At 40.9% G+C, this 22,412-nt stretch overlaps 1 protein-coding gene across 2 annotated transcripts; it reads left to right on the top strand.

The window, feature by feature from the left end:
• Positions 1-22,318, top strand: GINM1 (glycoprotein integral membrane 1). Of its 2 annotated transcripts, none has more exons than XM_043592583.1 (8): positions 1-221; positions 5,309-5,368; positions 5,540-5,636; positions 13,468-13,619; positions 14,163-14,319; positions 15,129-15,262; positions 17,320-17,483; positions 21,615-22,318. In XM_043592583.1, exons 1-8 carry the CDS (start codon positions 102-104, stop codon positions 21,724-21,726), a joined length of 996 nt encoding a protein of 331 aa, XP_043448518.1. In that variant the 5' UTR covers positions 1-101; the 3' UTR covers positions 21,727-22,318. The 2 variants fall into 2 exon arrangements, with proteins under 2 accessions (XP_043448518.1, XP_043448519.1); XM_043592584.1 differs by having other exon boundaries at positions 32-221; positions 15,132-15,262.
• The last annotated feature ends 94 nt before the right edge of the window (positions 22,319-22,412 follow it).

The following is a 22,412-nucleotide window of genomic DNA, read 5'->3' on the forward strand; positions in this document are numbered from 1 at the left end:
CTCTCAGAGTCCCGCCCCCCCAATAGCCTCGCCCCGTCCCCGCCCTTCGGGCTGGCTCGGCCCTCAGCTCCCGGCTGTCCACCGCAGCTGGCCTGTCCAAGATGGAGGGCTCTCCACCCGCGCCGTTTGCCCTCCGGCTGCTCCTGCTCGCGGCGCTGCCGGCCGCCGGGTGGCTGATGACCGTTACCCATGAGCTGCCCCTGCCGCCCCGAGCCCCGAAGGTAGGGCAGGGCGGGCGCGACTCGGCCGCTCCTCCGCCCGGACCCTCTGGCGAGGCGCGGGCCAGAGCCGTGGGATTGCGGCGTCCTCGTCGATGCCTCTTAAGACCGCCCGACGGGCCAGGGGCTGGGGTCCGGGCGCCCAAGAGAGTAGTGGGGAGAAGCCCCCAAGGAAATGGGGGCGGCCTGGGAGGAAGCGAGAGAGCGAAGAGGGCCCTTTAATGTGTGGTTAAGCCTTGTGCAGCGAAACTTAGGGATTCTTACAGCAGCCCCAACTGTTGCCAGCCTGAGGGGGTTTTGCCATCGAAAGTACCCGATCACAAGTGCTCTCAGCCTTTTGTAATGGCGCCTTCCTGGGGTAGAGCGGGCACTGGGGCAAGGCGGTGTTTCTGCCTTATGTGCACGGGAAATGTAGAAGTGGCTCGGTGAGGGAACAGGAACGATTCCAGGCCACCTGTCTGCCCCGGCGGGAAGGACTGCCTTCCCCCGGCGGGCAGGGCCCCGGGGTGCGCCTACGCCGGGTCGACGGGGCGGGAGGAGAAGGGCTGAAGACCCGACTCTTAACCTGACGTCGTCCCTTTGGTGGGTGTTAGGAGGAGTGGATCTTTGAGCGTGGCAGGACCGGCCGCACCAGCATCCCCTGGGAAACTGCTGGAAACGCACTAATCCGATGCTCTGGGGGTGAGGCCCAACAGTTTAAGTCAGCAAGCCCTCCAGGTGAACCTGAGGCCAGCTAAAAGTTGGAGAACGGCTGCATCCTTGTACTAGAGGGTGGCTGGTTCTTCCGTTTTTGCCGGGGAGTCCTGCTGAATTAAACCAGTATTTGCCATTCATCGATTGCATGTATGGTTGGGAAAAGTTTGAAGATTTTGAAATGCGAGTTTTCCCAAAATGAAAAGAAAGAATATAGGTATGCCTTTTCTTACTGGTCGGGACTTGAATACTCCACATCCACGGGTGACTTTCACCATAAATGTCACTTTAAAAAAAATTTTTTTTAATGACATTACTCTCCCTGGGAACAAAAATAAAGAACATATCTCAGTTTCAGTTCTGCTGGGGCCTTTCAAGAAGCCACAACAATGCAAGCCCTAAGAACCACTTGTGTTTGAAATTGTATGTGGACCACAGTTGCAACTGGTCAAAATGTGAATGTGATTGGCAAGCACCAAGAGACCAAGTACAAATGAAGTGATTCCTAAAGTGCCAGTAATACATTATTTTCCAAATTTTAAAGATTCATCATAATCACTTGTAAACCCAAAAGACATTTAAATCCCTATAGTTCGAGAAAAATGCATTTTGACTGCGAGCTGAAAGTACACTGCACTGTGGGCTTAGTGAATTCATCATTTCAGTTCTTCCTTTTTATGCCCGCCTTCCACTTTTGGAAAGTCCAGATCTATACTCAGAATTTCACAGATGAAAGAATGCTGAGCAACGACAGGGAGAATCTCATTCCTTGGAAATGTTTATATGGGAAGCTGAAGCCTCTTGATCTAACTTCTTCAACATTGCATTGTGAAAATTTTCAAATGCACAGAACATTTGAAAGAATTTTACAGTGGTCACCACGTTAGATAAGTGCAGTCCCGTAGACCACTGTATAGTGATGGGGTTTCTCTGCTCTCTGCATTACAGTAGTCACAAGACTACTGTCAATGAGCGTTTGAAATGTGTCTGACCAGGATGATTGAGGAACTGAGTTTTAAAACTTTTAGTTAATTTAAATGTAAATAGCCACATGTGGTTAGTGGGTACCATATTGAATAGTGCAAACTTAGACTGCTATTAATGTTTCACTATATTTACTTTATTATTTTTTTTAATGTTTGTTTATTTTGCAAGAGAAAGAGCATGTGCGTGCAGAGGAGAGGCAGAGAGAGAGGGAGACAATCTCAAGCGGAATCTGCCCTGTTAGGGCACTGCCCGTCGCGGGTCTCAATCCCACAAACTGTGAGATCATGACCTGAGCTGAAATCAAGAGTCCCGTGCTTAACCTACTGAGCCACCCAGGCCTCCCTCGATTTGCTTTATGACATATCTGCTCATCTATTCGTTTTTGTAGCCAACCTGATCTGAATGTAAGAAAACTGATTGAAGTGAGGAAAATTCTCTCTATAGCCCTTCAGTGGCTCAGATCTACCGGATTATAAGCATGTTCTGTTTTGTTTACGTATGAGTTGTTGGAAGTTGAGGCTACCCAGGTTGTAAAATAATACAAATTTTTATAGTATGTTCTTCTAATATTAAAATAACTTAGTCACCAAAGAGAGGCATCCAGAGGACACTTTAAAAAAAAAAATTTTTTTTAACGTTTATTTTTGAGACAGAGACAAAGTGTGAGCGGGGAAGGGGCGGAGAGAGAGGAAGACAGAATCCGAAGCAGGCTCCAGGCTCCAAGCTGTTAGCGTCAGAGCCGACACAGGGCTCAAACTCACGAACTGTGAGATCATGACCTGAGCTGAGCCAAAGTTGGACGCCCAACTGCCTGAGCCAACCAGGCGCCCCTGCACATATAAGAAAATAAGAATTTTCTTATATGTGTAAATATTTATTTCATGTATTTCCCTCAGACTTAATTCATTTATTTTAAGCCTTAGGATGTCCTTAGGATGCCATTGTGTACCAGCTGGGCATCTTGTGAGTGAAGGAATTAGAGGAAGAATTGAAAATGGGTGGGTAGAAACTTCAGTTCTGCCACCCACTTTTTAAGCATCCACCACCTTGACTCACAAGCTTGAACTTCCAGTTCAGTTAGAGGCTCTCAGGAAGAGCAAGAAATATGACCTATCTCTAAACTTGGGCCCAGGAGGTAGTAAGGGATTAGAATCTCTTCTGAAATGAGATCATTCAGGAAGACCAAAAAGCTTAATTGACTTTGGTTCTCTGCAACATACAGCATGATAGTATCTGTTGTCTTTTACAAACCCCAGATTTTACTAGGCAGGTGATATATGTAAGTGCAGTAAATTACTAGTAATACAGTGTATGTTCACTGCTGAAAGGCAGAAGCTATAAAAAGGTTTCTTAGAATACCATCATTGGAGGGTTTTCTCTGGGCTGTTAGAAGAAACAATAGTCCATAATCAACGGATCCTCTATTTTGAAAAGAATTCTTGGCTGGAATTAGGACGCAAAAAAATATACCACCAGTTTGATGACTTACTTACTGAGTGTTGGTTTGTTCTAAAGATGAATGTATTGGTTCTAGCTCATGCTTAGTTCTAGATAAGGGTGGGCCAGGAGAAAGCCAGGCTGGTTCTGAAGTTTCATATGCCCCAGTATAAGTTGGCAGGTATACCAGAGTGAGCCTAAATGTATGGTATAGGCTTTACATGTTAGAACCCTGTTCTTTGAGTAGAATCACCTCAACCTCATACAATCATTTCAGTTTTATTCTCTTATTTGTTGGAGATATATAAAGTATTGGAAGCAGCCACAGTGCCAAGAGATTCACTTGTATATTATTTTGTTTATGAGCAATTTTCAAAGTTAAGAATACCCCCATGAAAAATATTTTTTATTCTAGAATAACAGCATCTATCTGTGAAAAAAATTAGGGGAAGGATTTGTTTTACAAATGACAAATTGCAATTCCTTTGAGTATTGGTGAATATTTCCTAAAATACTGCTTTCTTCTCTATAGAAAGCATGTCATTAATAAACTTAAATGTTTGGGGCACCTGGGTGGCTCAGTCAGTTGAGCATCTGACTTTCGATTTCGGCTCAGGTCATGATCTTGCAGTTAGTGAGTTCAAGCCCCATATCAGGCTCTGCGCTGATGATGCAGAGCCTGCCTGGGATTCTCTCTCCCTCTCTCTCTGCTCGTTCTCTCTCTCTCTCTCTCTCTCTCTCTCTCTCTCTCTCAAGACAAATAAACTTTAAAAAATAAATAAACTTGGGGCACCTGGGTGGCTCAGTGAGTTAAGCATCTGACTTAGACTCAGGTCATGATGTCACAGTTCGTGAGTTCGAGCCCCACGTTGGGCTCTGTGCTGACAGCTTGGGGCCTGGAACCTGCTTTGGATTCTGTGTTTCCCTCTCTCTCTGCCCCTCCCCCGCTTGCACTCTGTCTCTCTCAGAAATAAGTAAAAACATAAAAAATTAAAATATTAAAAAAATGAAAGTAAAGAAGCAAATACTTGAATAACTGCTTTTGAGCATGCCTTGAGAGGTACTAAAACTGATTTTGCACAGTACATACTTGTCCATGGGCACTAGGGGACACATTTAAGAAGAGTTAGAGCAGTTTTGTTTATGCAAATAAAAAAGTTGGAAACAATTCAAATGTCCATTGATAGTAGAACAAATAAGTAAATTGGTAATCATTTGATGGGCTTTTTATGCAGTACTGTAAATAAATGTCCACAGCTGCATGCATCAACAGTTGTAAATAAGAGAAGTTCCAGAAGAATACATATAAAATTGTTCCACTTACATAAAGCTCAGAAACAGGTGAAACTAAACAATATGTTGTTTAGAGAGAGAGAGAGAGAGACAGTAAAACTATAAAGAAAAGCAAAAGAGGCACCTGGGTGGCTCAGTCAGTACTCTTGATTTCCGCTCAGGTCATGGAGCCCTATGTCAGGCTCCATGTTCAGCGCGGAGATTCTCTGTCTCCCTCTGCCCTCCTCCCCCACCTCTCGTGAGCTCGCTCTCCCTCTCATTCTCTCTCTAAAAAAAAAAAAAAGAGAGAGATTAATATGGAAGACAATCCAGGGATTCCTTCTGACGATAAGGGAACATGATAAAAAGGGGGTGACTTCTAAGGTTTGGACAGTATTCTAGTTTTTAACCTAGGTAGTAGGGATATGAGTGTTAATCTTTTCTTTTAAACTTTACATTTGCATGTTATAGGCTGTTAAATGTGATATATTTCATAGTTGAGTGGAATAAATACAGATTATGAAAAGTTGGAATTGTGAATAAGGGCACAAAAAGTCCTGTGAAAAATGCTGGGTTTTACAAAATGTCGATGTTATAAGTGATTATACAATAAATATAATTGAAGGGAAAAGAAAAAGAACTGAGTTATTCCCATTCTGTGAAGTGCAATTTCACCTATCCAAAATATATATATTTTGCAGGACAGCCTCAGAATTAATGTAACTACCCTGAAAGATGATGGGGCTGTATCTACAGAACAGGTTTGTCTCCTTTTGATTATGATTTTAATATGTCACTTAGCTAAGTATTAGGCAGCCTATGTTATTTTTTGCCTACACATCTAGTTCAGTTAGATCATGTATTTTTTACATGAAGCTTTTGTCATCATTTATAAACAATTGGGATTAATGTATATGCTGCTTTATTTTAAGGTTATTCTTAACATAACCTACGAGAGTGGACAGGTATATGTAAATGACTTGCCTGTCAATAGTGGTGTAACCCGAATAAGCTGTCAGACTTGGATAGGTGAGTACTACTAAATTATTTCCATAATTGTTCTGTTTTTAGTAATATTAGATTTGTGAAACACAGTTCTTTGACGTATTTCCATTTTAAATTAATAATATATGTCATTATTGGAGTATATAGTAATACTAATGTGTTTAAAATTCAAATCCTACTTTATATTGGTTATTCTTGGCATATTCACATTTCTTTTTTGTGAGGTGGGCATTGATTGGAGCTGCATTTCTGGTAGGTTGATATCAATGTAAGGATGTGCAGGAAGTTCATAAGTGGAGATTTACAAGTAAGAGGCAAAATCTTGGAGGAGTGCTTATCACAGATATAAAAAGTAAAGAGAAAAATAATGTTGTTGGTCTGATGCTTTCCTTTTCTGTTTCTTCTGCCCTTAAGTCCAGATAACATTTTTCTTTTTAACCTTTTGAAATCTTGAGTTGTTCAAAGACAAGCAAATATGTTACATTGTACCATAGTGTTTGAAGGAAATAAAGAGTATGAGAAATATGGATAGCATTACTACCTGTTTTAATATATGCATTTAGAGCAGTAAATTTTTCTCTCAACAATTGTATTCTGCACTTGATTTATCATGTACTTTGTCCGTGCAATTCGTAGTATTTTCAGATTATTTGTTGTGATATCCCCTTGTCCTGTGGTCCATTTAGAAGTTATAGTACTTAATTTCCAAACATTTTGGAACTTTTGTTTTTACTGTTTCCACCTCTATCATTAGAGGCATGCTGTGTATAATTTTTTTTAATGTTTATTTGTTTATTTTTAGAGAGAGAAAGAGAGTGTGTGTGTATGCGCGAGCAGGGCAGAAGGAGAGGAAGAGAGAGAACTCCAAGCAGGCTCCACGCTCAGCATGGAGCCCAATGTGGGGTCGATCTCACAAATCCTGAGATCATGATCTGAGCCAAAATCAAGAGTCTCAGTCAACTAAGCCACCCAGGCACCCCTATGCTGTGTATAATTTTAACCCTTTGAAATTAGAGACTTGCTTTGTGGCTTGGCAGATGGTCAGTGTTAGTAAATGGCGATGTCCATGTGTCCTTTAAAAGAAGGTACATCGGGGCACCTGGGGTGGCTCAGTCGGTTAAGCGTCCAGCTTCGACTCAGTCGTGATCTCATGGTTCATGAGTTTGAACTCTGCGTCAGGCTCGCTGCGGGAGCCCACTTCACATCCTCTGTCCCCCTCTCTGCACCTCTCCTGCTTGCACACACGCTTTTCTGTCTCTCTCAAAAATAAATAAACGTTACAACATTAAAAAAAAAAGGAAGTACAGTACATAATTACTTGGATGTGATCTATATATGTCAGGTAAAATTTGGCTATTCACATTGTTCAATCTGTTATGGAATTGCCGAGTTTTTTGTTTGTTCGCTTGTTCTGTCATTTACTGAGAATGGTATGTTAAATCTCCACTATGTAGCTTTGTTGTCTCGGCTTTGTTAATTATTGCTTTTCTATATTTTGGCACAGTATTACTAAATTCATACAGATTTAGAACTGTATGCCTTTCTTTAGATTGACTTTTTTATCATTACAATATGTTCTTTATCTCTAGTGACATTTTTGCTTTAAAATCAGCAGTACCTCTATTATTTTAACAATAATTGCTTTTTGGCCTGGTGGGTAGGAGGGAGGTGGATTGTTGTGTGGTATCTTTCCATTTTCTTTCAGTCTTTCTGGGTCCTTGTAATTAAGGTGAATCTCTTATAAGCAGCATATATTGATGTTTTTTTTTTTTTAATCAGTCTGTCAATTTGTCTTTTAATTGGGATTTTAATTTATTTACATTAATGTAATAACGAATATATTTGGATTTAAATCTTTCATCTTAATTACTTGTTTCCTATTTGTGTCCTACCTGTTTTTTGTTCCTTTTTCTTCTCCTTATGTCCTCTTCCGGGTTATTTATTTTTTGCTTCATCATTTCCCTCTTTCTTATTGGTTTTTATGTTATTTTACTATTCTTTTAATGGTTACCCTTGAAATCAACTAACTAGTATTTTTATCACTTCCCAAACAATACAAGAACCTTAGCACACATAAACTCCATTTATTCCCTTTCTGATTGATTTTGTGTTGTTATTGTCATACATTTTAACTCTGTGTTCTTTTCTTTTTCTTTTTTTTTTTTTTTAATTTTAGAGAAGAAGTGGGGAAGAGGGGCAGAGGGAGAGAAAGAGAGACTCTTAAACAGGCTCCAGGCTGAGCACAGAGCCCGACGCGGGGGCTCGATCCTGTGACCGTGGGATCATGGCCTGAGCCAAAATCAAGTGTCAGATGCTCAACCGACTGAGCCACCCAGGAGCTCCAACTCTTTGTGTTCTTAAGCCCTAATATCATACAGCACACCCATAATTATGCAGCATAACTGTTCTTATTATTTTGTGGAGTCCAGTACTCATTTATTTTTACCTTAATGGTTACCTTTTCTATCGCTCTTCGTTCCTTGTCTGTATTCCTCTCTGAGGTCACTTTCCTCTTGCCTAAAAAATTCCCCTTAGGAGGGGATTAGGAAATCCCCTTAACACAGAGTTGTTAGCAGTGAATGATGTGAGCTATTGTTTGAAAACATCTTTACTTTGCCTTCATTTTAAGAGGATCTTTTTACTGGATATGGAAATATAGGTTAGTTCTTCATAAGTTAGTGTTTTAAAGACTGATTTCATGGTCTTCTTACTTCCGTCGTTTCTGTTGAGTCCGTGTCAGGCTCATTGCTCTGTTGTGGATAATACGGGTCTTTTTTGTCGTTGTCCTTGGTATTTGTTTCTGAGTCTTTGGTTTTTAGTAGCTTTACCGTGATGTGCCCAGGTGCGCAGACCTTTAATCTGTGACTTGATATCTTTTGTCAGTTTGGGAAAATTTTTTGGCCGTTATCTTTTCAACGAGTGCTACTTCTGCATCCTCTTTTGTATTCTCTTCTTGCTGCTTATTTACACATATGTGTGCAACTTTCACAAGGTTCCATATATATTTTACACTTTTTTTCCTCTCTCATTTTTTTCTTTTCATCCTCCTCCCACACAAATTCGTCAGCTCTGTGTAATTGAGTTAATTTTGTTTACTAAACTTTACCTCTAGGATTTCCATTTATTTCCTTCCTACCTTCTTCCTTCCTTCCTTCCTTCTTCATCTCCCACGTGGGCCCCGGATATGGGGCCACCTCTTTTTTTTTTTTAATTTTAATTTTTATTGTAATAGCTTAGACTGGTCTGGTGAAATTCTCCATTTTACCATAGCTTTTCTTGAACCTATTACTTTCAGTAACTTTATTTCTTTATTATTTTTTTTAAGTAATCTCTTACGCCCACCGTGGGGCTCTAACACAACCCCAGGATCAGGTGTTGCATGCTCTACCGACTGAGCCAGCCAGGCACCCCTACTTTCAGTAACTTTGAAGTTCACGTCTGCTCAGTCTAATTTCTTGAGCCCCTCTGGATCTGTTTATTCCCCCCCTCTTTTTTTTTTTTTTTTTTTTGTTTAAGGTTTATTTATTTATTTTGAGAGAGAGCACGCCAGCAGGGGAGGGCAGAGAGAGAGGGAGACAGAGAATCCTCCCAAGTGGGCTCTGTGCAGTACAGGACTCCATCTCACAAACTGTGAGACCATGACTGGAGCTGAAATCGAGAGTGGGATGCTTCACTGACTGAGCCCTCTAGATACCAGTTTTTTTCCTCTTGATGCTTCTCCAATATGTGTTGTTGTTTTTGATACTGTGTAGGAAAAGCTATAAAGGCTCTGGATAATATTATTTTACTCCAGAGAGGATTTGCTTGAACCCCTGGCAGTCATGATAATAAGAGGCAGAGTACCTTCATTTTTAAATCGAGGATTAGACTGTGTGAAGGCTGGATTCTCTTCTTTGCAAGGCTTAGTCTATTCCTCATTAACTGTTACTCCTCACACGTAGCTCATCATGGGTCCCAAGTGAGAACTTGGGGTGTTTCTGAGGGCCCTTCTTTTGTGGGTCCCAAACTCCCTACTGTCTGGAGCCTGTCAGAAGTTCTGCTTAACTTCTCAGTGTCTTAGGTATATGCTCAGTTTCTCAACCACGCCTGACTTACTAATCAGCAAACGCTTCAGTGGGGAAAACTGCACAGAATGTTGGCTTACTGCTGTGCCTCCCTTCTCTCTAAGATCTTGTCACAAGTCCTGGATACCTTTGTAGCCACGATCTGTATTTTATGCCCCTCTATGTGAGACTGCCGACGTCTGCCTCTTTACTTCTCTGTCATTGCTTTCTATTGAGCTTTCCAGCTTCTCTACCTGTTCAGCTGGGCAATCAGCAAATGCCTTGTGGGGGTGCTGGCCGTCTTTTTAAAAGCTCTCTGGTGCCTCTGGACAGATTTGGGTTTTGAGTGTAGATGTGTGCGTTTATTTTATTTTATTTTTTAACGTTTCTTTATTTTTGAGAGAGAGAGTGCGCACACATGAGTTGGGGAGAGGCAGAGGGAGGGTGGGGACAGAGGACCCGAAGCGTGCTCCACGCTGACAGCAGTGAGGCTGATGTGGGGCTCCAACTCATGAATCATGAGGTCATGACCTGAGCCAAAGTCAGACGCTCACTCAGTTGACTGAGCCACCCAGGTGCCCCTTGTGTTCTTTTTTGTGGTTGTTGTTACATCTTTTCTAGTAGCTCTCAGTGAGAAAGTTGGTGAACAACAAGCTAATTCCTCATAGCTAGGAAAAGAAGTGCTATCACTGGCTTATATAATCATTCTGTTGATGTTATATCCGTCACTGAATTTGCTATGGAGTGTGACCTGGCTGCTGTCTGTGTTGTAGCCACCTTCCTGGTCATCCAGCCATTGCACTGAGTTTTGTTGATAGCTGCAGTAAATGCCCATCTTATCAGGTGTAAGAATCTTCAAAACATTAAATATAGCCTCAACAAAAAGTCTTCTTTCCTTAAATTTTAAAAATAATTCTTCTTTGGTAGGTGTATTGGTTATCGCTGTGTAACAATGTAATCCTCAACTTAGTAGCTAGTGACAGTATCATCTCATGGTTCCTGTAAGTCAGGAATCCGAGCCTGGCTTAGCTGGGACCTCTGGCTTTGTCCTAAAGACGCAGTCCTCTCAGGGCTCCACTGGGGAAGATCTGCTTGCTAGCTCCTCCCGGGTGTTGAAGGACTTAGTTCTTGTGAATTGTCACACTGAGGCCTCAGTTCCTCACAAGAGGTTGGCTGGAGGGCTCCCTCATTCCCTGGCCACGTGGACCTCTGTAGGGCATCTCGCAACATGGCGGCTGGCTTTATCGGTGAGAGGACAAGGGAGACTGTCAGCAAGAGAGTACTAGCAAGACAGAAGTCCCAGCCTTTATAATCCAACCATAGATGTGCCATTCCATCACTTTTACTGTGTTCTGTCTGTTAGAAACAGGTCACTAGGTCCAGCCCACACTTAGCAAGAGGGAATTACACAAGGACGTGAATTATTAGGGTCAAGGGTCAGTGAGAGCCGTTTTTGGAAGCTGCCTACCACAGTAGGGAAAGTCAGAATATCAAGGGCTTTTGTTGTTTTTAATTTAATTTTATCCTGCAGCAGAGTTACCAGACTGGGGACTGAAGAATCACCACTCTGATGTATTTATAAGACCGCGTTTTCTCATCCATTGAATCTCTTGTGCCCTAGAGCGCCAGCCTTTGGACGTACAGATACGCTGACAGGGAGCCTACTGTTTTGTGAGCAAGACCGATGGGCAAACAGGGAAAATACTGAGATGGACCACAAGAACGGGGAAGTTTTACAGTTAGGAGCCTTAGAGGATACGAGGGAGGATAGGCAGACCAGAGAGAGGGGGAGCAGCGAGTGCCCCCATAAGGAGTCTGAAGAAGGACCATTCAGAGAACTACCAAAAAAGTCACAGGTTGCCACTGAAGGCATTTGAGCAAGGAGGCTGCGTAATCAAAACTCTGTTACAGCCGATTAATCTGGCGCTGTTGTGTGAATGGTTTAAAGGGGGAGAGATTAAAGAAGCAAGTAGTTCAGTAACCATTATAACAGTAAGTAGTTCATGAACTACATATTGGTTGGGTAGGGAGGGAGGGATGGAAAGGACAAATATAAGAGAATCTGGACCCGGAATGGCCTGAAAGAAGCAACTAACTGGACGCAGGGAATGAGGGTGAAGAAATCTAATGTAACCTGGTAACTTTTGTCTTTGCTGGTTTGGAGAAGGGTGAGTTTATTCACAGAAACAGCAAAGTCTAGGAGCACCAGTTTTATGAACACTTGAGCTGAACTAAAAGGTTAGGTCACTTGGCTCTCAATGGAAATGTCTGTAGCTATTTAAAAAGTTAGAAATGTTAGTCTGTGCCTTCCAGAGATTTTGATGTGTTGAGACTGGGGAGAGGCTCTGGCGTCTGTACTGTTTTCTAGTTGATTCTGATGCAGAGTTAGGATTTAGAACCACTTGACCAGGTATTTGAACAGTATTGATAACTTATGATGGCTTATTTATTTTAAATTATGTATTTATAACTCTGGATGGAATCACTACTGAACAAAAGCCATAGAACAATAAACTTAATGCATTCTGTCAAGGAACGTTGCCTAGTCAAGGAGACAGGCTGATAAGCTAAGAGCTACATGGCAAGAAAGTTAGTGCTTTAAAAAAAAAAAGGAAAAAAAAGGCATGAGGGGCATTTGGGTGGCTCAGTTGGTTGAGCGTCTGACTTTGGCTCAGGTCATGATCTCATGGTTTGTGAGTCTGAGCCTCGCATCGGGCTCGGTGCTGATGGTGCAGAGCCTGCTTGGGATTCTCGGTCTCCCTCTCTCTATGCCCCTCGCCCCGCAGGTGCACACAGGTACATGCACTCTTTCTCTCAAAAATAAACATTAAAAAAATTAAAAAGAAAAAAACAGGCACGAACTCAGCAATGTAGGGATATAGTAGCTAGAACTACCTAAGTAGGAGTTTATTAAAAACGGATGAGGAGAGAGGGAATAGTAGAGAACATTCCAGATAAAGGGAATAGCCCTGTACAGGCACTGAATCAATTTAAACAGCTGGGTTTGCATGTAGAATACCCATCTTGGTTCCTTTTTTGTCAAACAGTCCTCATACAATAACATTTGAGGGACCAACAGTTGAACAACTCAGTGCTCCTTTTGCACTAGTTTCACGGGTTTATATTGGTTTATCATTTTCTGTAGTGTTTTCTGCCTTAATAGGATATCTGCTGGTTCTGTAGACCAGCTGCAGTGGTCACACCACACCTCCACTGGTGTGGGCTGGGGGGCTCTTAGCTAGAGGGGAGAATAGCCAGTAGCTAATCCTACCCCATCGTCCACGGGTGGAGAGTAATTACAGGGCTGTCCCTTCCTCCTCCCCGTTCCTGCCCTTTCCGGTAGCAACAGGTCACTTACTGGAGAAAGAATTGAGAAAAAAACTCAGTGTCTTTACTGCTTTAGGCCCCTTATATCCCTGGGTTTTGTGAATGAGTGAATGGATGAATGGATATACTTCCCTTACTAAAACATGGGATTGGCTGTGTCTTCTGACCTGCTTTGTAAGTAGTTACGTCTTATTCGTTCCTCCTTGACAAACTCTGTAAAAGAATAGGAGTGATGTTGCTAGTGTAGTGGTCTAAAGACCACCAAGCACTTTTCCCTTTTCCAATGACTGTAAACATGGTGAGGATTTGCCAAGTTGTCTTTGTTTTCATAAATTCTATAACATCAGTGAAGTCGGAGATGAAGAAAGGCAAAGAAACGGTTATCCAACTGTCCTGTTCCCCGTAAATGTCATCAAAATAATCAAATTCAGTAACAGGTTTGGTGGCATTTTTGTTCAAAGCTGTGACTACTTTTTTTTATATAGTGAAGAATGAAAATCTGGAAAATTTGGAGGAAAAAGAATATTTTGGAATTGTCAGTGTAAGGATTTTAGTTCATGAGTGGCCTATGACGTCTGGTTCCAGTTTGCAACTAATTGTCATTCAAGAAGAGGTAGTAGAGATCGATGGAAAACAAGTAAGACAGTCCGATTCTTAATTGGGAATTAAATTGTAAAGATTTGTGCTAGGTATTATACCTGTGTTCCATTGTTTTATTACTTATATCTGACTTGAGAAGGAAGAATGGTACCCTAATGTTGCCTGTAGCCAATCGTTTAGTTTCTTTTACTTGGTTTAGCATTTGTTCAGCATCTGAAGTATTAATTTTTTTTAACAAACTGAACATATTTGTACATATTTATGTCACTTTAAGATACTATAAACATTAGTAAACAGAAAAGTAAATGAAAAGATTGAATTTGGTTCATGGCTCTGCTGCCTTTTCCTCTGGCTAAGTCTAAGTAAATGAAACACAATGGGGAGCAAGGTTGTAATTCTGAGTGCTCACTCAGATTAAAGCTGCTAATTAAATGCCTGAAAGTGAGGGGAATACAGAGGGATTGTGAACAGGGTACGCTTTTTAGTTAAAGAGATCAAGGAGGAAAAGTTAGCTTTAGATGCTTACGGGGTTGTGCCATTATTTAAAATGAAGAGTAACTGTTTATGTTTTCTTTCATAGGCTCAACAAAAGGATGTTACTGAAATTGATATTTTAGTTAAGAACCAGGGAATACTCAGACATTCAAGCTATACACTACCTTTGGAGGAAAGCATGCTGTATTCTCTTTCCCGAGACAGTGACATTTTATTTACCCTTCCTAACCTCTCCAAAAAAGGTACTTTAAAAGACTGTTACTTAAAGCATTAAGGAAATTAATTTTTTAGTGGGTAGCTTTTGAATTGTAGTTAATATGTTTGGAAGTAGGCTTCTTTCAGAAATGTTTTATAACACCTATTACTTTTATGTCCCTTTAAGAACATTGGAATCTATTTTGGGTCTTAATAGAAAGTGATGAAAAAAAAAAGTGATCAGTGATGACTGCTTAGCGACACTTTGTGGTAATTATCTACTCCTACTCTGGGCAGTCATCACAAAATACACAATAAGAAAATTGGTTATGGGGCACCTGGGTGGCTCAGTTGGTTAAGCATCCGACTCTTGGTTTTGGCTCAGGTCATGATCTCACAGTTTGTGAGTTAGAACACCAATGTGACCTCTGAATTGACAGCATGGAGCCTGCTTGAGATTCTCTCTCCCTCTCTCTCTCTCTGTCCCTCTTCCACTTGTGTGCTCTCTCTGTCTCTCTCTCTCTCTCAAAATAAGTAAACATTTTTTAAAAAAAGAATACTGTTTAGGTTCATTTAGAGAAAGAAGTATTCATTCTTCCCATTGAAACATGGAACTTTTTGGAGATTTGACCTTCTGCATAATAGAATCGTAACTAGCATAGCTCCTTGTAACTGTTTTAGCTTATGGCTCCTGTGCAGCATTTAAATCTGAACATTCAAGTGTCATTTTTTTTTCTCCCAAGGCAAAATACATACTCTTAGTGTCCTACATATTTTTGAAATAGTAATGTTAGAATTAGTAGGAGAGACACCAGCATGCACCTAGCGTTTTGGTAACTTGGCTCTTCCTCCTCAGTAGAAAGTGTTAGTTCATTGCAGACCACCAGCCAGTATCTTATCAGGAATGTGGAAACCACCATAGATGAAGATGCTTTACCGGGCAAGTTACCTGAAACTCCCCTCAGGGCAGAGCCTCCATCTACGTATAAGGTAGGTATTTGGGGTTCTCTTTATATTACAAGCATTTTTGGAAGAAGATAGCCTTGCAAAGGAGGTGGAAACCATGAGGATTAGAAGTATGAAACATTGTTAATGATGGGCTCATGGTTATTTTATTTTTTGGTATTCCTGTTTTAAGTTTCATTTAACAATATAGTTACATGATTATGAAGTCATTGGATTTCACTTTGGGGGGCAGTTTTCACATCCAGAGTCATTCCCATATTCTCATTTATTCTGTGACTGCCACCTCACGCGCACGTACGCATGCACACGCGTGGTGCCCTCAGGATCTTGAGTGGTGACCGAGCACACTTGGTTCAGAGTGTCCTCCAGGAGTCAGGTGGCATAGGTCTGAATCTTGGTTCTGCTGCTGACGAGTTGTGTGATCTTGGACAAGTTCTTGGTCTCTCTAACCCCACTGTATCTGTACAATGGGGCACCTCCTTTAATCTGTAGAACCATGCAGTCGTTAACCAAGATTAGATAAACTGGGTAAAAACACAAGAGTGTATTTGTACCTATTAAGTATTCCTGTATTACCGATGACATTATACAACTGCCTGGGAATGTACACACGGTTCAGACCGAGTATCTGGACTTCTCCAGATGTGTGAGCTAGGTGTCTTAGTCAAAATAATTTCTACTGGGGCGCCTGGGTGGCGCAGTCGGTTAAGCGTCCGACTTCAGCCAGGTCACGATCTCGCGGTCCGGGAGTTCGAGCCCCGCGTCAGGCTCTGGGCTGATGGCTCAGAGCCTGGAGCCTGTTTCCGATTCTGTGTCTCCCTCTCTCTCTGCCCCTCCCCCGTTCATGCTCTGTCTCTCTCTGTCCCAAAAAATAAATAAACGTTGGAAAAAAAAAAAAATTTCTACTTAAGTGAGCAAGGTCTGTTGTTAGTCTCAAAGGATTCCAGAGACTTCTTTGAAGTTTCCGCTGAAGGTTGAGATTGCTTATTTGGGGTTGCTGGGAAAGTCAGGTCACTTTTTGCTGCCTGCATGCCAGCACCCTGACCCTGTGTACCTGCCTTCCTCAGAGCGAGGCAGCCTGCACCATCCACGCGCACGTTGGTGTCGACTCTGACTCTGACTCTAAGCAGAGTCACTGTGTTTTTGTGCACGGTGAACTCCCCACGTGGGCCAAAGACTACTGACATGTTTGTCTTTCTTCCTGCTCTTGTCCTCCAAGTATTAGGAACACATCGTTGCCTCTGGTCTGTTTTGCATAGACTAACCAAACCTCTTACCATTTAGCAATTACTTACACTGAATTTATATACAATAGTATAAACAATCGTAAAGAATAATAACATTCCTGTGCCGTATTACTAGAACATAATTTTAAAAACTGTAAACAACTTTATCAAGATACATTTTAAAATAACATGCACCCATTTAAAACATACAGTTAAGGGGCGCTTGGGTGGCTCAGTCGGTTGAGCGTCCGACTTCAGCTCAGGTCATGATCTCGCGGTCCGTGAGTTCGAGCCCCGCATCGGGCTCTGTGCTGACAGCTCAGAGCCTGGAACCTGTTTCAGATTCTGTGTCTCCCTCTCTCTCTCTGACCCTCCCCCATTCATGCTCTGTCTCTCTGTCTCAAAAATAAATAAATGTTAAAAAAAAATTTATAAAAAATAAATAAATAAATAAAACATACAGTTAAATACGTTTTGATAAAGGTAGATGTCCATATAACCAGCATCACAATCAAAGTACAGAATTTTATCATCACGCTAAACTGGAACATAATTTTTTTTTTTTTAATTTTTTTTTTCGACGTTTTTATTTATTTTTGGGACAGAGAGAGACAGAGCATGAACGGGGGAGGGGCAGAGAGGGAGGGAGACACAGAATCGGAAACAGGCTCCAGGCTCCGAGCCATCAGCCCAGAGCCTGACGCGGGGCTCGAACTCCCGGACCGCGAGATCGTGACCTGGCTGAAGTCGGACGCTTAACCGACTGCGCCACCCAGGCGCCCCTGGAACATAATTTTTAAAGTTTCACAGAGATCAGATGATACTTGTTTTATCTAATCAAAACTTCTTTTTTAGGTGATGTGTCAGTGGATGGATAAGTTCAGAAAAGATCTGTGTAGATTCTGGAGCAGTGTTTTTCCAGTGTTTTTTATGTTTCTGAACGTCATGGTGGTTGGAATTCTAGGAGCAGCTGTGGTAATAACCATCTTAAAGGTGCTTTTCCCAGTTTGTGAATACAAGTAAGTATTTCTTATTTTGAAACAACATTAGTATTTTTACTAATTAAAAAGCAAGTTGTATTACTTACTGTTTTTTAAAGTAGAAAATATAAATATATGGATGGCTATAAGACAGGTGGGAGGGAAAATAATGTCGGCTTTTTTTAGCTCGTCTTCCAACTGTAGCAAAATTGAGACGCTTATTGGATATCTGTTGTGAACAAGACACTGGTCTTGGGGATTCAGACGTGAATAAGACAGCTACTCTCTAGGGACTTAGTCTGGGAGAGAAAGGAAGCCTGTATCCTAATGGGAAATGCAGTGTTCGGTGAACAAATGAAATGCGGGCCTCACTGTGTGCTTTCTACCTCAAAGTATCAATCTAAAACGATGTGGATTTTAGAAGACTAGCAAGGTATTTGGTGCGGCATTGCTTGTAACAGAAAGCAGAAGAGGAAAGCTCCGAACCGTTTACCTGCGGGGGCTAAACTACTGGTTTACACGCACAATGGGATTCTGTGCAGCTGAGATGCGCAAAGTCCAAAATCTATTAGGTGGGGAAAAACATTGCGTAACAGTATGATTTCATTTGGGTAGAACAGAAGTATTATGTTTATATGTATATAAGTGCATAGAACATTTCTGGGATGACAAAGTGATCTCTAGTGAGTGGGAATGAGAGCAGGGGCAGAGAGACTGACTTTCACTTCTTCCCTTTCTGTACAGCTTGATTTTTTTTAACCTTAAGAAATTATTTTATAAATTTAAAAGTGAATTTGTTGTTAGCAGTTTACAAGTTAAACAGTCAGGGTCTCCTGGCTGGCTCAGTCGGTTGGAGCATGCAACTCTTGATTTTGAGGTGAGTTGGAGCCCCACGTTGGGGGGCAGAGTTTACTTAAATAAAAAAAAAGAAAGAAAAATAAGTTAAATAGTCATTTTAGTCGTCTTAGTGGAAGTCAATCTCAGTAGACTAGAGATGACCACAATTTTTGGCTTAAATTATATTGTACTATGTTGGAAAGCCCATAGGATTTACAGAAAAAAAGACCCAATTTAAACATTCACTTCTCCACTTGCTTGTCGTTAAGGTCTTCAAAGCTACCATTTCTTTATGTGTAACACTGAACTAATGCCTCCCTTAAGGGGGTTGCTAAAAGGCCATATTCCAAGCAAAGTGCCTGCAGAGTAAAGAAATATTAGTACCCCTCCCACCTTTTCGTTTGGTTTCCCCTGAAGAATTCACATTTCCCATTTCTTTCTAAAACTGAAAATTCTGGAACTTAGTAGTTTCTTTCTATTTCCTTTGACTGCCAGGAACCTCAGGACTTTTTTTGAATTTTATTATGCAAACCTGCATAGAAAACTGTGTTGCAGGGTTTTTTTTTATTGTTCTTTTACCAAATGTTTTGTTATGGGCTTCTCTGTGGGAAAGACAAAATGTAAATTAAAAACCAGATTTGCAGTATACTGGGTTTTTTTTTAAGTTTATTTATTTGGAGAGAGAGAGAGAATCCCAAGCACACTCTGCACTGTCATCACAGAGCCTGACATGGGGCTCGAACTCACCAATGTGAGATCATTTCCTGAGCCAAAACCAAGGAGACACTCAACTGACTGAGACGCCCAGGCACCCCTGAAGTGGACTTTTTATCAATGGCAGTTGTACTAAGGTAGTTTCTAGTAGTAAAAGATTTCATCAGTGCAGAAATACAGAGAGCAGTTAAAATACCTCTGCTTTTCCCTGTTCTTTATTCTTGTAACTAGGGGGAATCACTGTGCATCTTTTATCCAAATTCTGTGTATTGATGTAAACATATGCTAAGGTAATTATAATTGTTTATTATCTTAGACAGAGGTTCCTAAACTTTCTTATTACATAGCACTCTTAGTGTGCCAATAACTTTTCCCGGTGCCCCTATCTAGGCCAGAAGAAAACTCTAAAAATTTTTATTTAATTCTTAATTTATATACACACATATGCACATATGTAATTCTTAACTTACATTTTCAAATGGGATGTATGCGCCTGTAGGACGCTGCACAAAACTCTTAGACTGGACACTGCCACCCTATTTCCTGTTCAACACTAGCTTTTGTACAGTATTTGTTTTTTATCATAATAACTGCCAAAGTCCAACTGGGCAAAGATCTGACGGCATTGAAAGGACAGTGTAGTACAATCTAATGTTGGAACTGTGAACTCCCTCAAAATGAAATCGTGAAACTTTGTGATAGTTGCAGTGCCGCCCCAGCATTCCCTTTGCATCTGGGAACGTGGGCTTAAGGTCTTTTCCTGTCCACACTTAGATATGCTTCTTGATTCTCCTTATGGCTGCACAGTGTTTTACAGTGTGGATATGCCATAACTTAACCATTCCTCCACTAGACCCTCCAGGAACTTCCAAGTTCATGTTATTTCCAGTAACGCCCTAGTGTACATCTTAAGTGTACATACATCTCTTTGCACGTGTGTATTGAATGTAGAATAGATTCCTCAAAGTGAATTTACTGGGTCAAAGAATGTATGTATTTAATATCTTGCCAAGACTTGACAGCAATGTTTTGTTTTTGCCACTGGGGACAAAAATATAGTCTCATTTTAATTAATTCGCACTTTCTTCTTACTAGCATCCTTGCGAGCCCAGGTCTGGCCGAGTCTAGCATCTCTGTGACAGCTGGCTGGCTCTTTCTCCTGTGACATGCCTGTTCATTGCCTTTGTCCATTTTTCAGTTGTGTTGCCTTTTGTAATCATTAGTATATTGGAGCTCCTTTGTTTGTTATACACACATAGTATCTTTTCCTTTTTTTTTTTTTTTAATCCCAGACTGCGATTTGTCTTTTGCTGTCAATTCTAGTATCATACAAGAATTTCAAATTTGGGGGCTCCTGGGTGGCTCAATCAGTTAAGTGTCTGATTCTTGATCTCAGCTCAGGTCTTAATCTCGGGGTTGTGAGCTGAAGCCCGATGGGGCTCTGCCCTGGGTGTAAAGCCTCCTTAGAAAAAAAAGGAAAAGAAAAAAGTTTAAGTTTGGGGTTAGAGCAAAGTCCTTTGTGGCTTTTAAGGTTCTTAAATTTTTCTTAAGTAGACCTTTTCCCTTCTTAAAATTATTTAAGTGTCATCTTCAAACTCTTTTTACCAGCACTTGTGTACAGATGAGGGCAGAATTCTGATTTTTTGTTTTCCAGAGAGGCTACTGTTCCAGCTGTAATTTGCCCACTGAATCGGAATGTTACCTTATTATGAACTAAATTCCTGCACATATTAGCCTTATTTCTCCTGCTTTGTCAAGCACTGTGCCAGCGGCAGAGTTCTGATTCCTATACTGCATTAATAAAACCAGCAACCGTCTCTTCCCCCCGTTGTTCTTTTTAAAAAAATTGTTACAACTATTCTTGCAGTTTCTCCCTCATGATCAGCTTGATGAGTTCCATAAATAACTAACTTCAGTTGCCATCTCAATTAGGATAACACTGAACTTGCAAAAGAGGTCTTGGATACAATCCAGAGATCTCCTCCCTGGTCAGGTACTTTGGGGAAAAAAGGGAAAATGCTGTCTAAATATCTAAGGTTGCAGGGCGTCTGGGTGGCTCAGTCGGTTGAGCGTCCGACTTCGGCTCAGGTCATGATCTTGCAGTTTGTGAGTTCAAGCCCTGCGTCGGGCTCTGTGCTGACACCTCGGAGCCTGGAGCCTGCTTCGGATTCTGTGTCTCCCTCTCTCTCTGCCCCTCCCCCACTCACACTCTGTCTCTCTCTCCTTCAAAAACAAATAAACATTAAAAAATAAATATCTATCTATCTATCTATCTAAGGTTGCATCCCAGTGGTGAGTACCAGTTAGAAAGCTGCTTGGGCCTGGTCTTTTAGACCAACTTGTGCAAATCTGGGCTTCTGTCTGCCTTGGAGATCTGTACTTACCCAGTCCTTTCCCTACTTACAGTGTAAGTAAGGAACTTCCTCTTACACCTTCTGTTCGCTCAGCTTGGTTAAAGCAAACTTTGGACTCAGAGCTTGTCCAACTATTATAAACTAAATAAAATGAAGCAAAAGCACTTAACCCCAGGGTATATATTTCATTATAACCTTAAAGTAGGCCTTTCTTACTACCAAACTGTAGACGGGGAAATGTTTAATTTTGATTTTTATATTTCAGAGGAATTCTTCAACTGGATAAAGCAAATGTTATACCTGTGACAGCTATCAACTTATTTCCAGATGATACTGAGAAAAGAGCAAAAAACCCTGAAGATAAAACATGTGTTTAAATCAAATCATGGACTCTGAATTAGTCTTTTGGCTCTAAATTTGCCACTTGAATAGAATTTTCTTTAAATCATTAAGAATCAGTTTATACACCAGGGAAACTGCTAAACTCCTAAAACTGCCTAAAACTTGACCTTTAAAGTGACAAGTTAAAGTTCACCTTAGTCTATAACAGGGCTGGCTATTCAGATGATGAATTGTTAAGAAAAACCTAAATGAAGTGGAAGAGAAGACGTGAAGAAACTTCCAAATTACAAAAAAAAAAAAAAAAAGGGGGGGGAGCAAGACGAAATGCCATGTGCCAATACTTTTCAAGGTGCCTTTGTAAAGGAAATTATATCCACTTAATTACTATAATATATGAGACTTTATGAAAAGCACTTTATGAAATTCTAATTTAAAAGCTCAAGATTTAACACTTATTTTTTTATTCAGTAAAATGTGCCTTTATATTAAGTATGTGACTCAGTATAAAATCACTGAAGTGTATCATGATTTGACTGTATCCTGTACCAAGACTACTTAAACCTTGAATGCACAAGGATTTAAAAATAGTAGTGACATGTTCTCACTCTAAAATAAACTTTTTTTGAGGAAAACAGTATAGAGTTTTGGTATAAAAACACCTCCCAGGCAAGAATTACTTCTTTGTAAGAGCTCCTTTCACACACTGGCTGAGACCAAGGCT

This window comes from Prionailurus bengalensis, chromosome B2 (assembly GCF_016509475.1).
Source record: "Prionailurus bengalensis isolate Pbe53 chromosome B2, Fcat_Pben_1.1_paternal_pri, whole genome shotgun sequence".
NCBI lineage: Eukaryota > Metazoa > Chordata > Mammalia > Carnivora > Felidae > Prionailurus > Prionailurus bengalensis.

What these genes read in the sequence shown, in the direction of transcription:
- GINM1 (XM_043592583.1), top strand. Translation starts at nt 102, where the DNA reads ATGGAGGGCTCTCCACCCGCGCCGTTTGCCCTCCGGCTGCTCCTGCTC. An exon ending in GGGCTGTATCTACAGAACAG is followed by an intron (nt 5,369 to 5,539) that starts GTTTGTCTCCTT and finishes CTTTATTTTAAG; the next exon opens with GTTATTCTTAACATAACCTA. An exon ending in TTCCCAGTTTGTGAATACAA is followed by an intron (nt 17,484 to 21,614) that starts GTAAGTATTTCT and finishes TTTATATTTCAG; the next exon opens with AGGAATTCTTCAACTGGATA.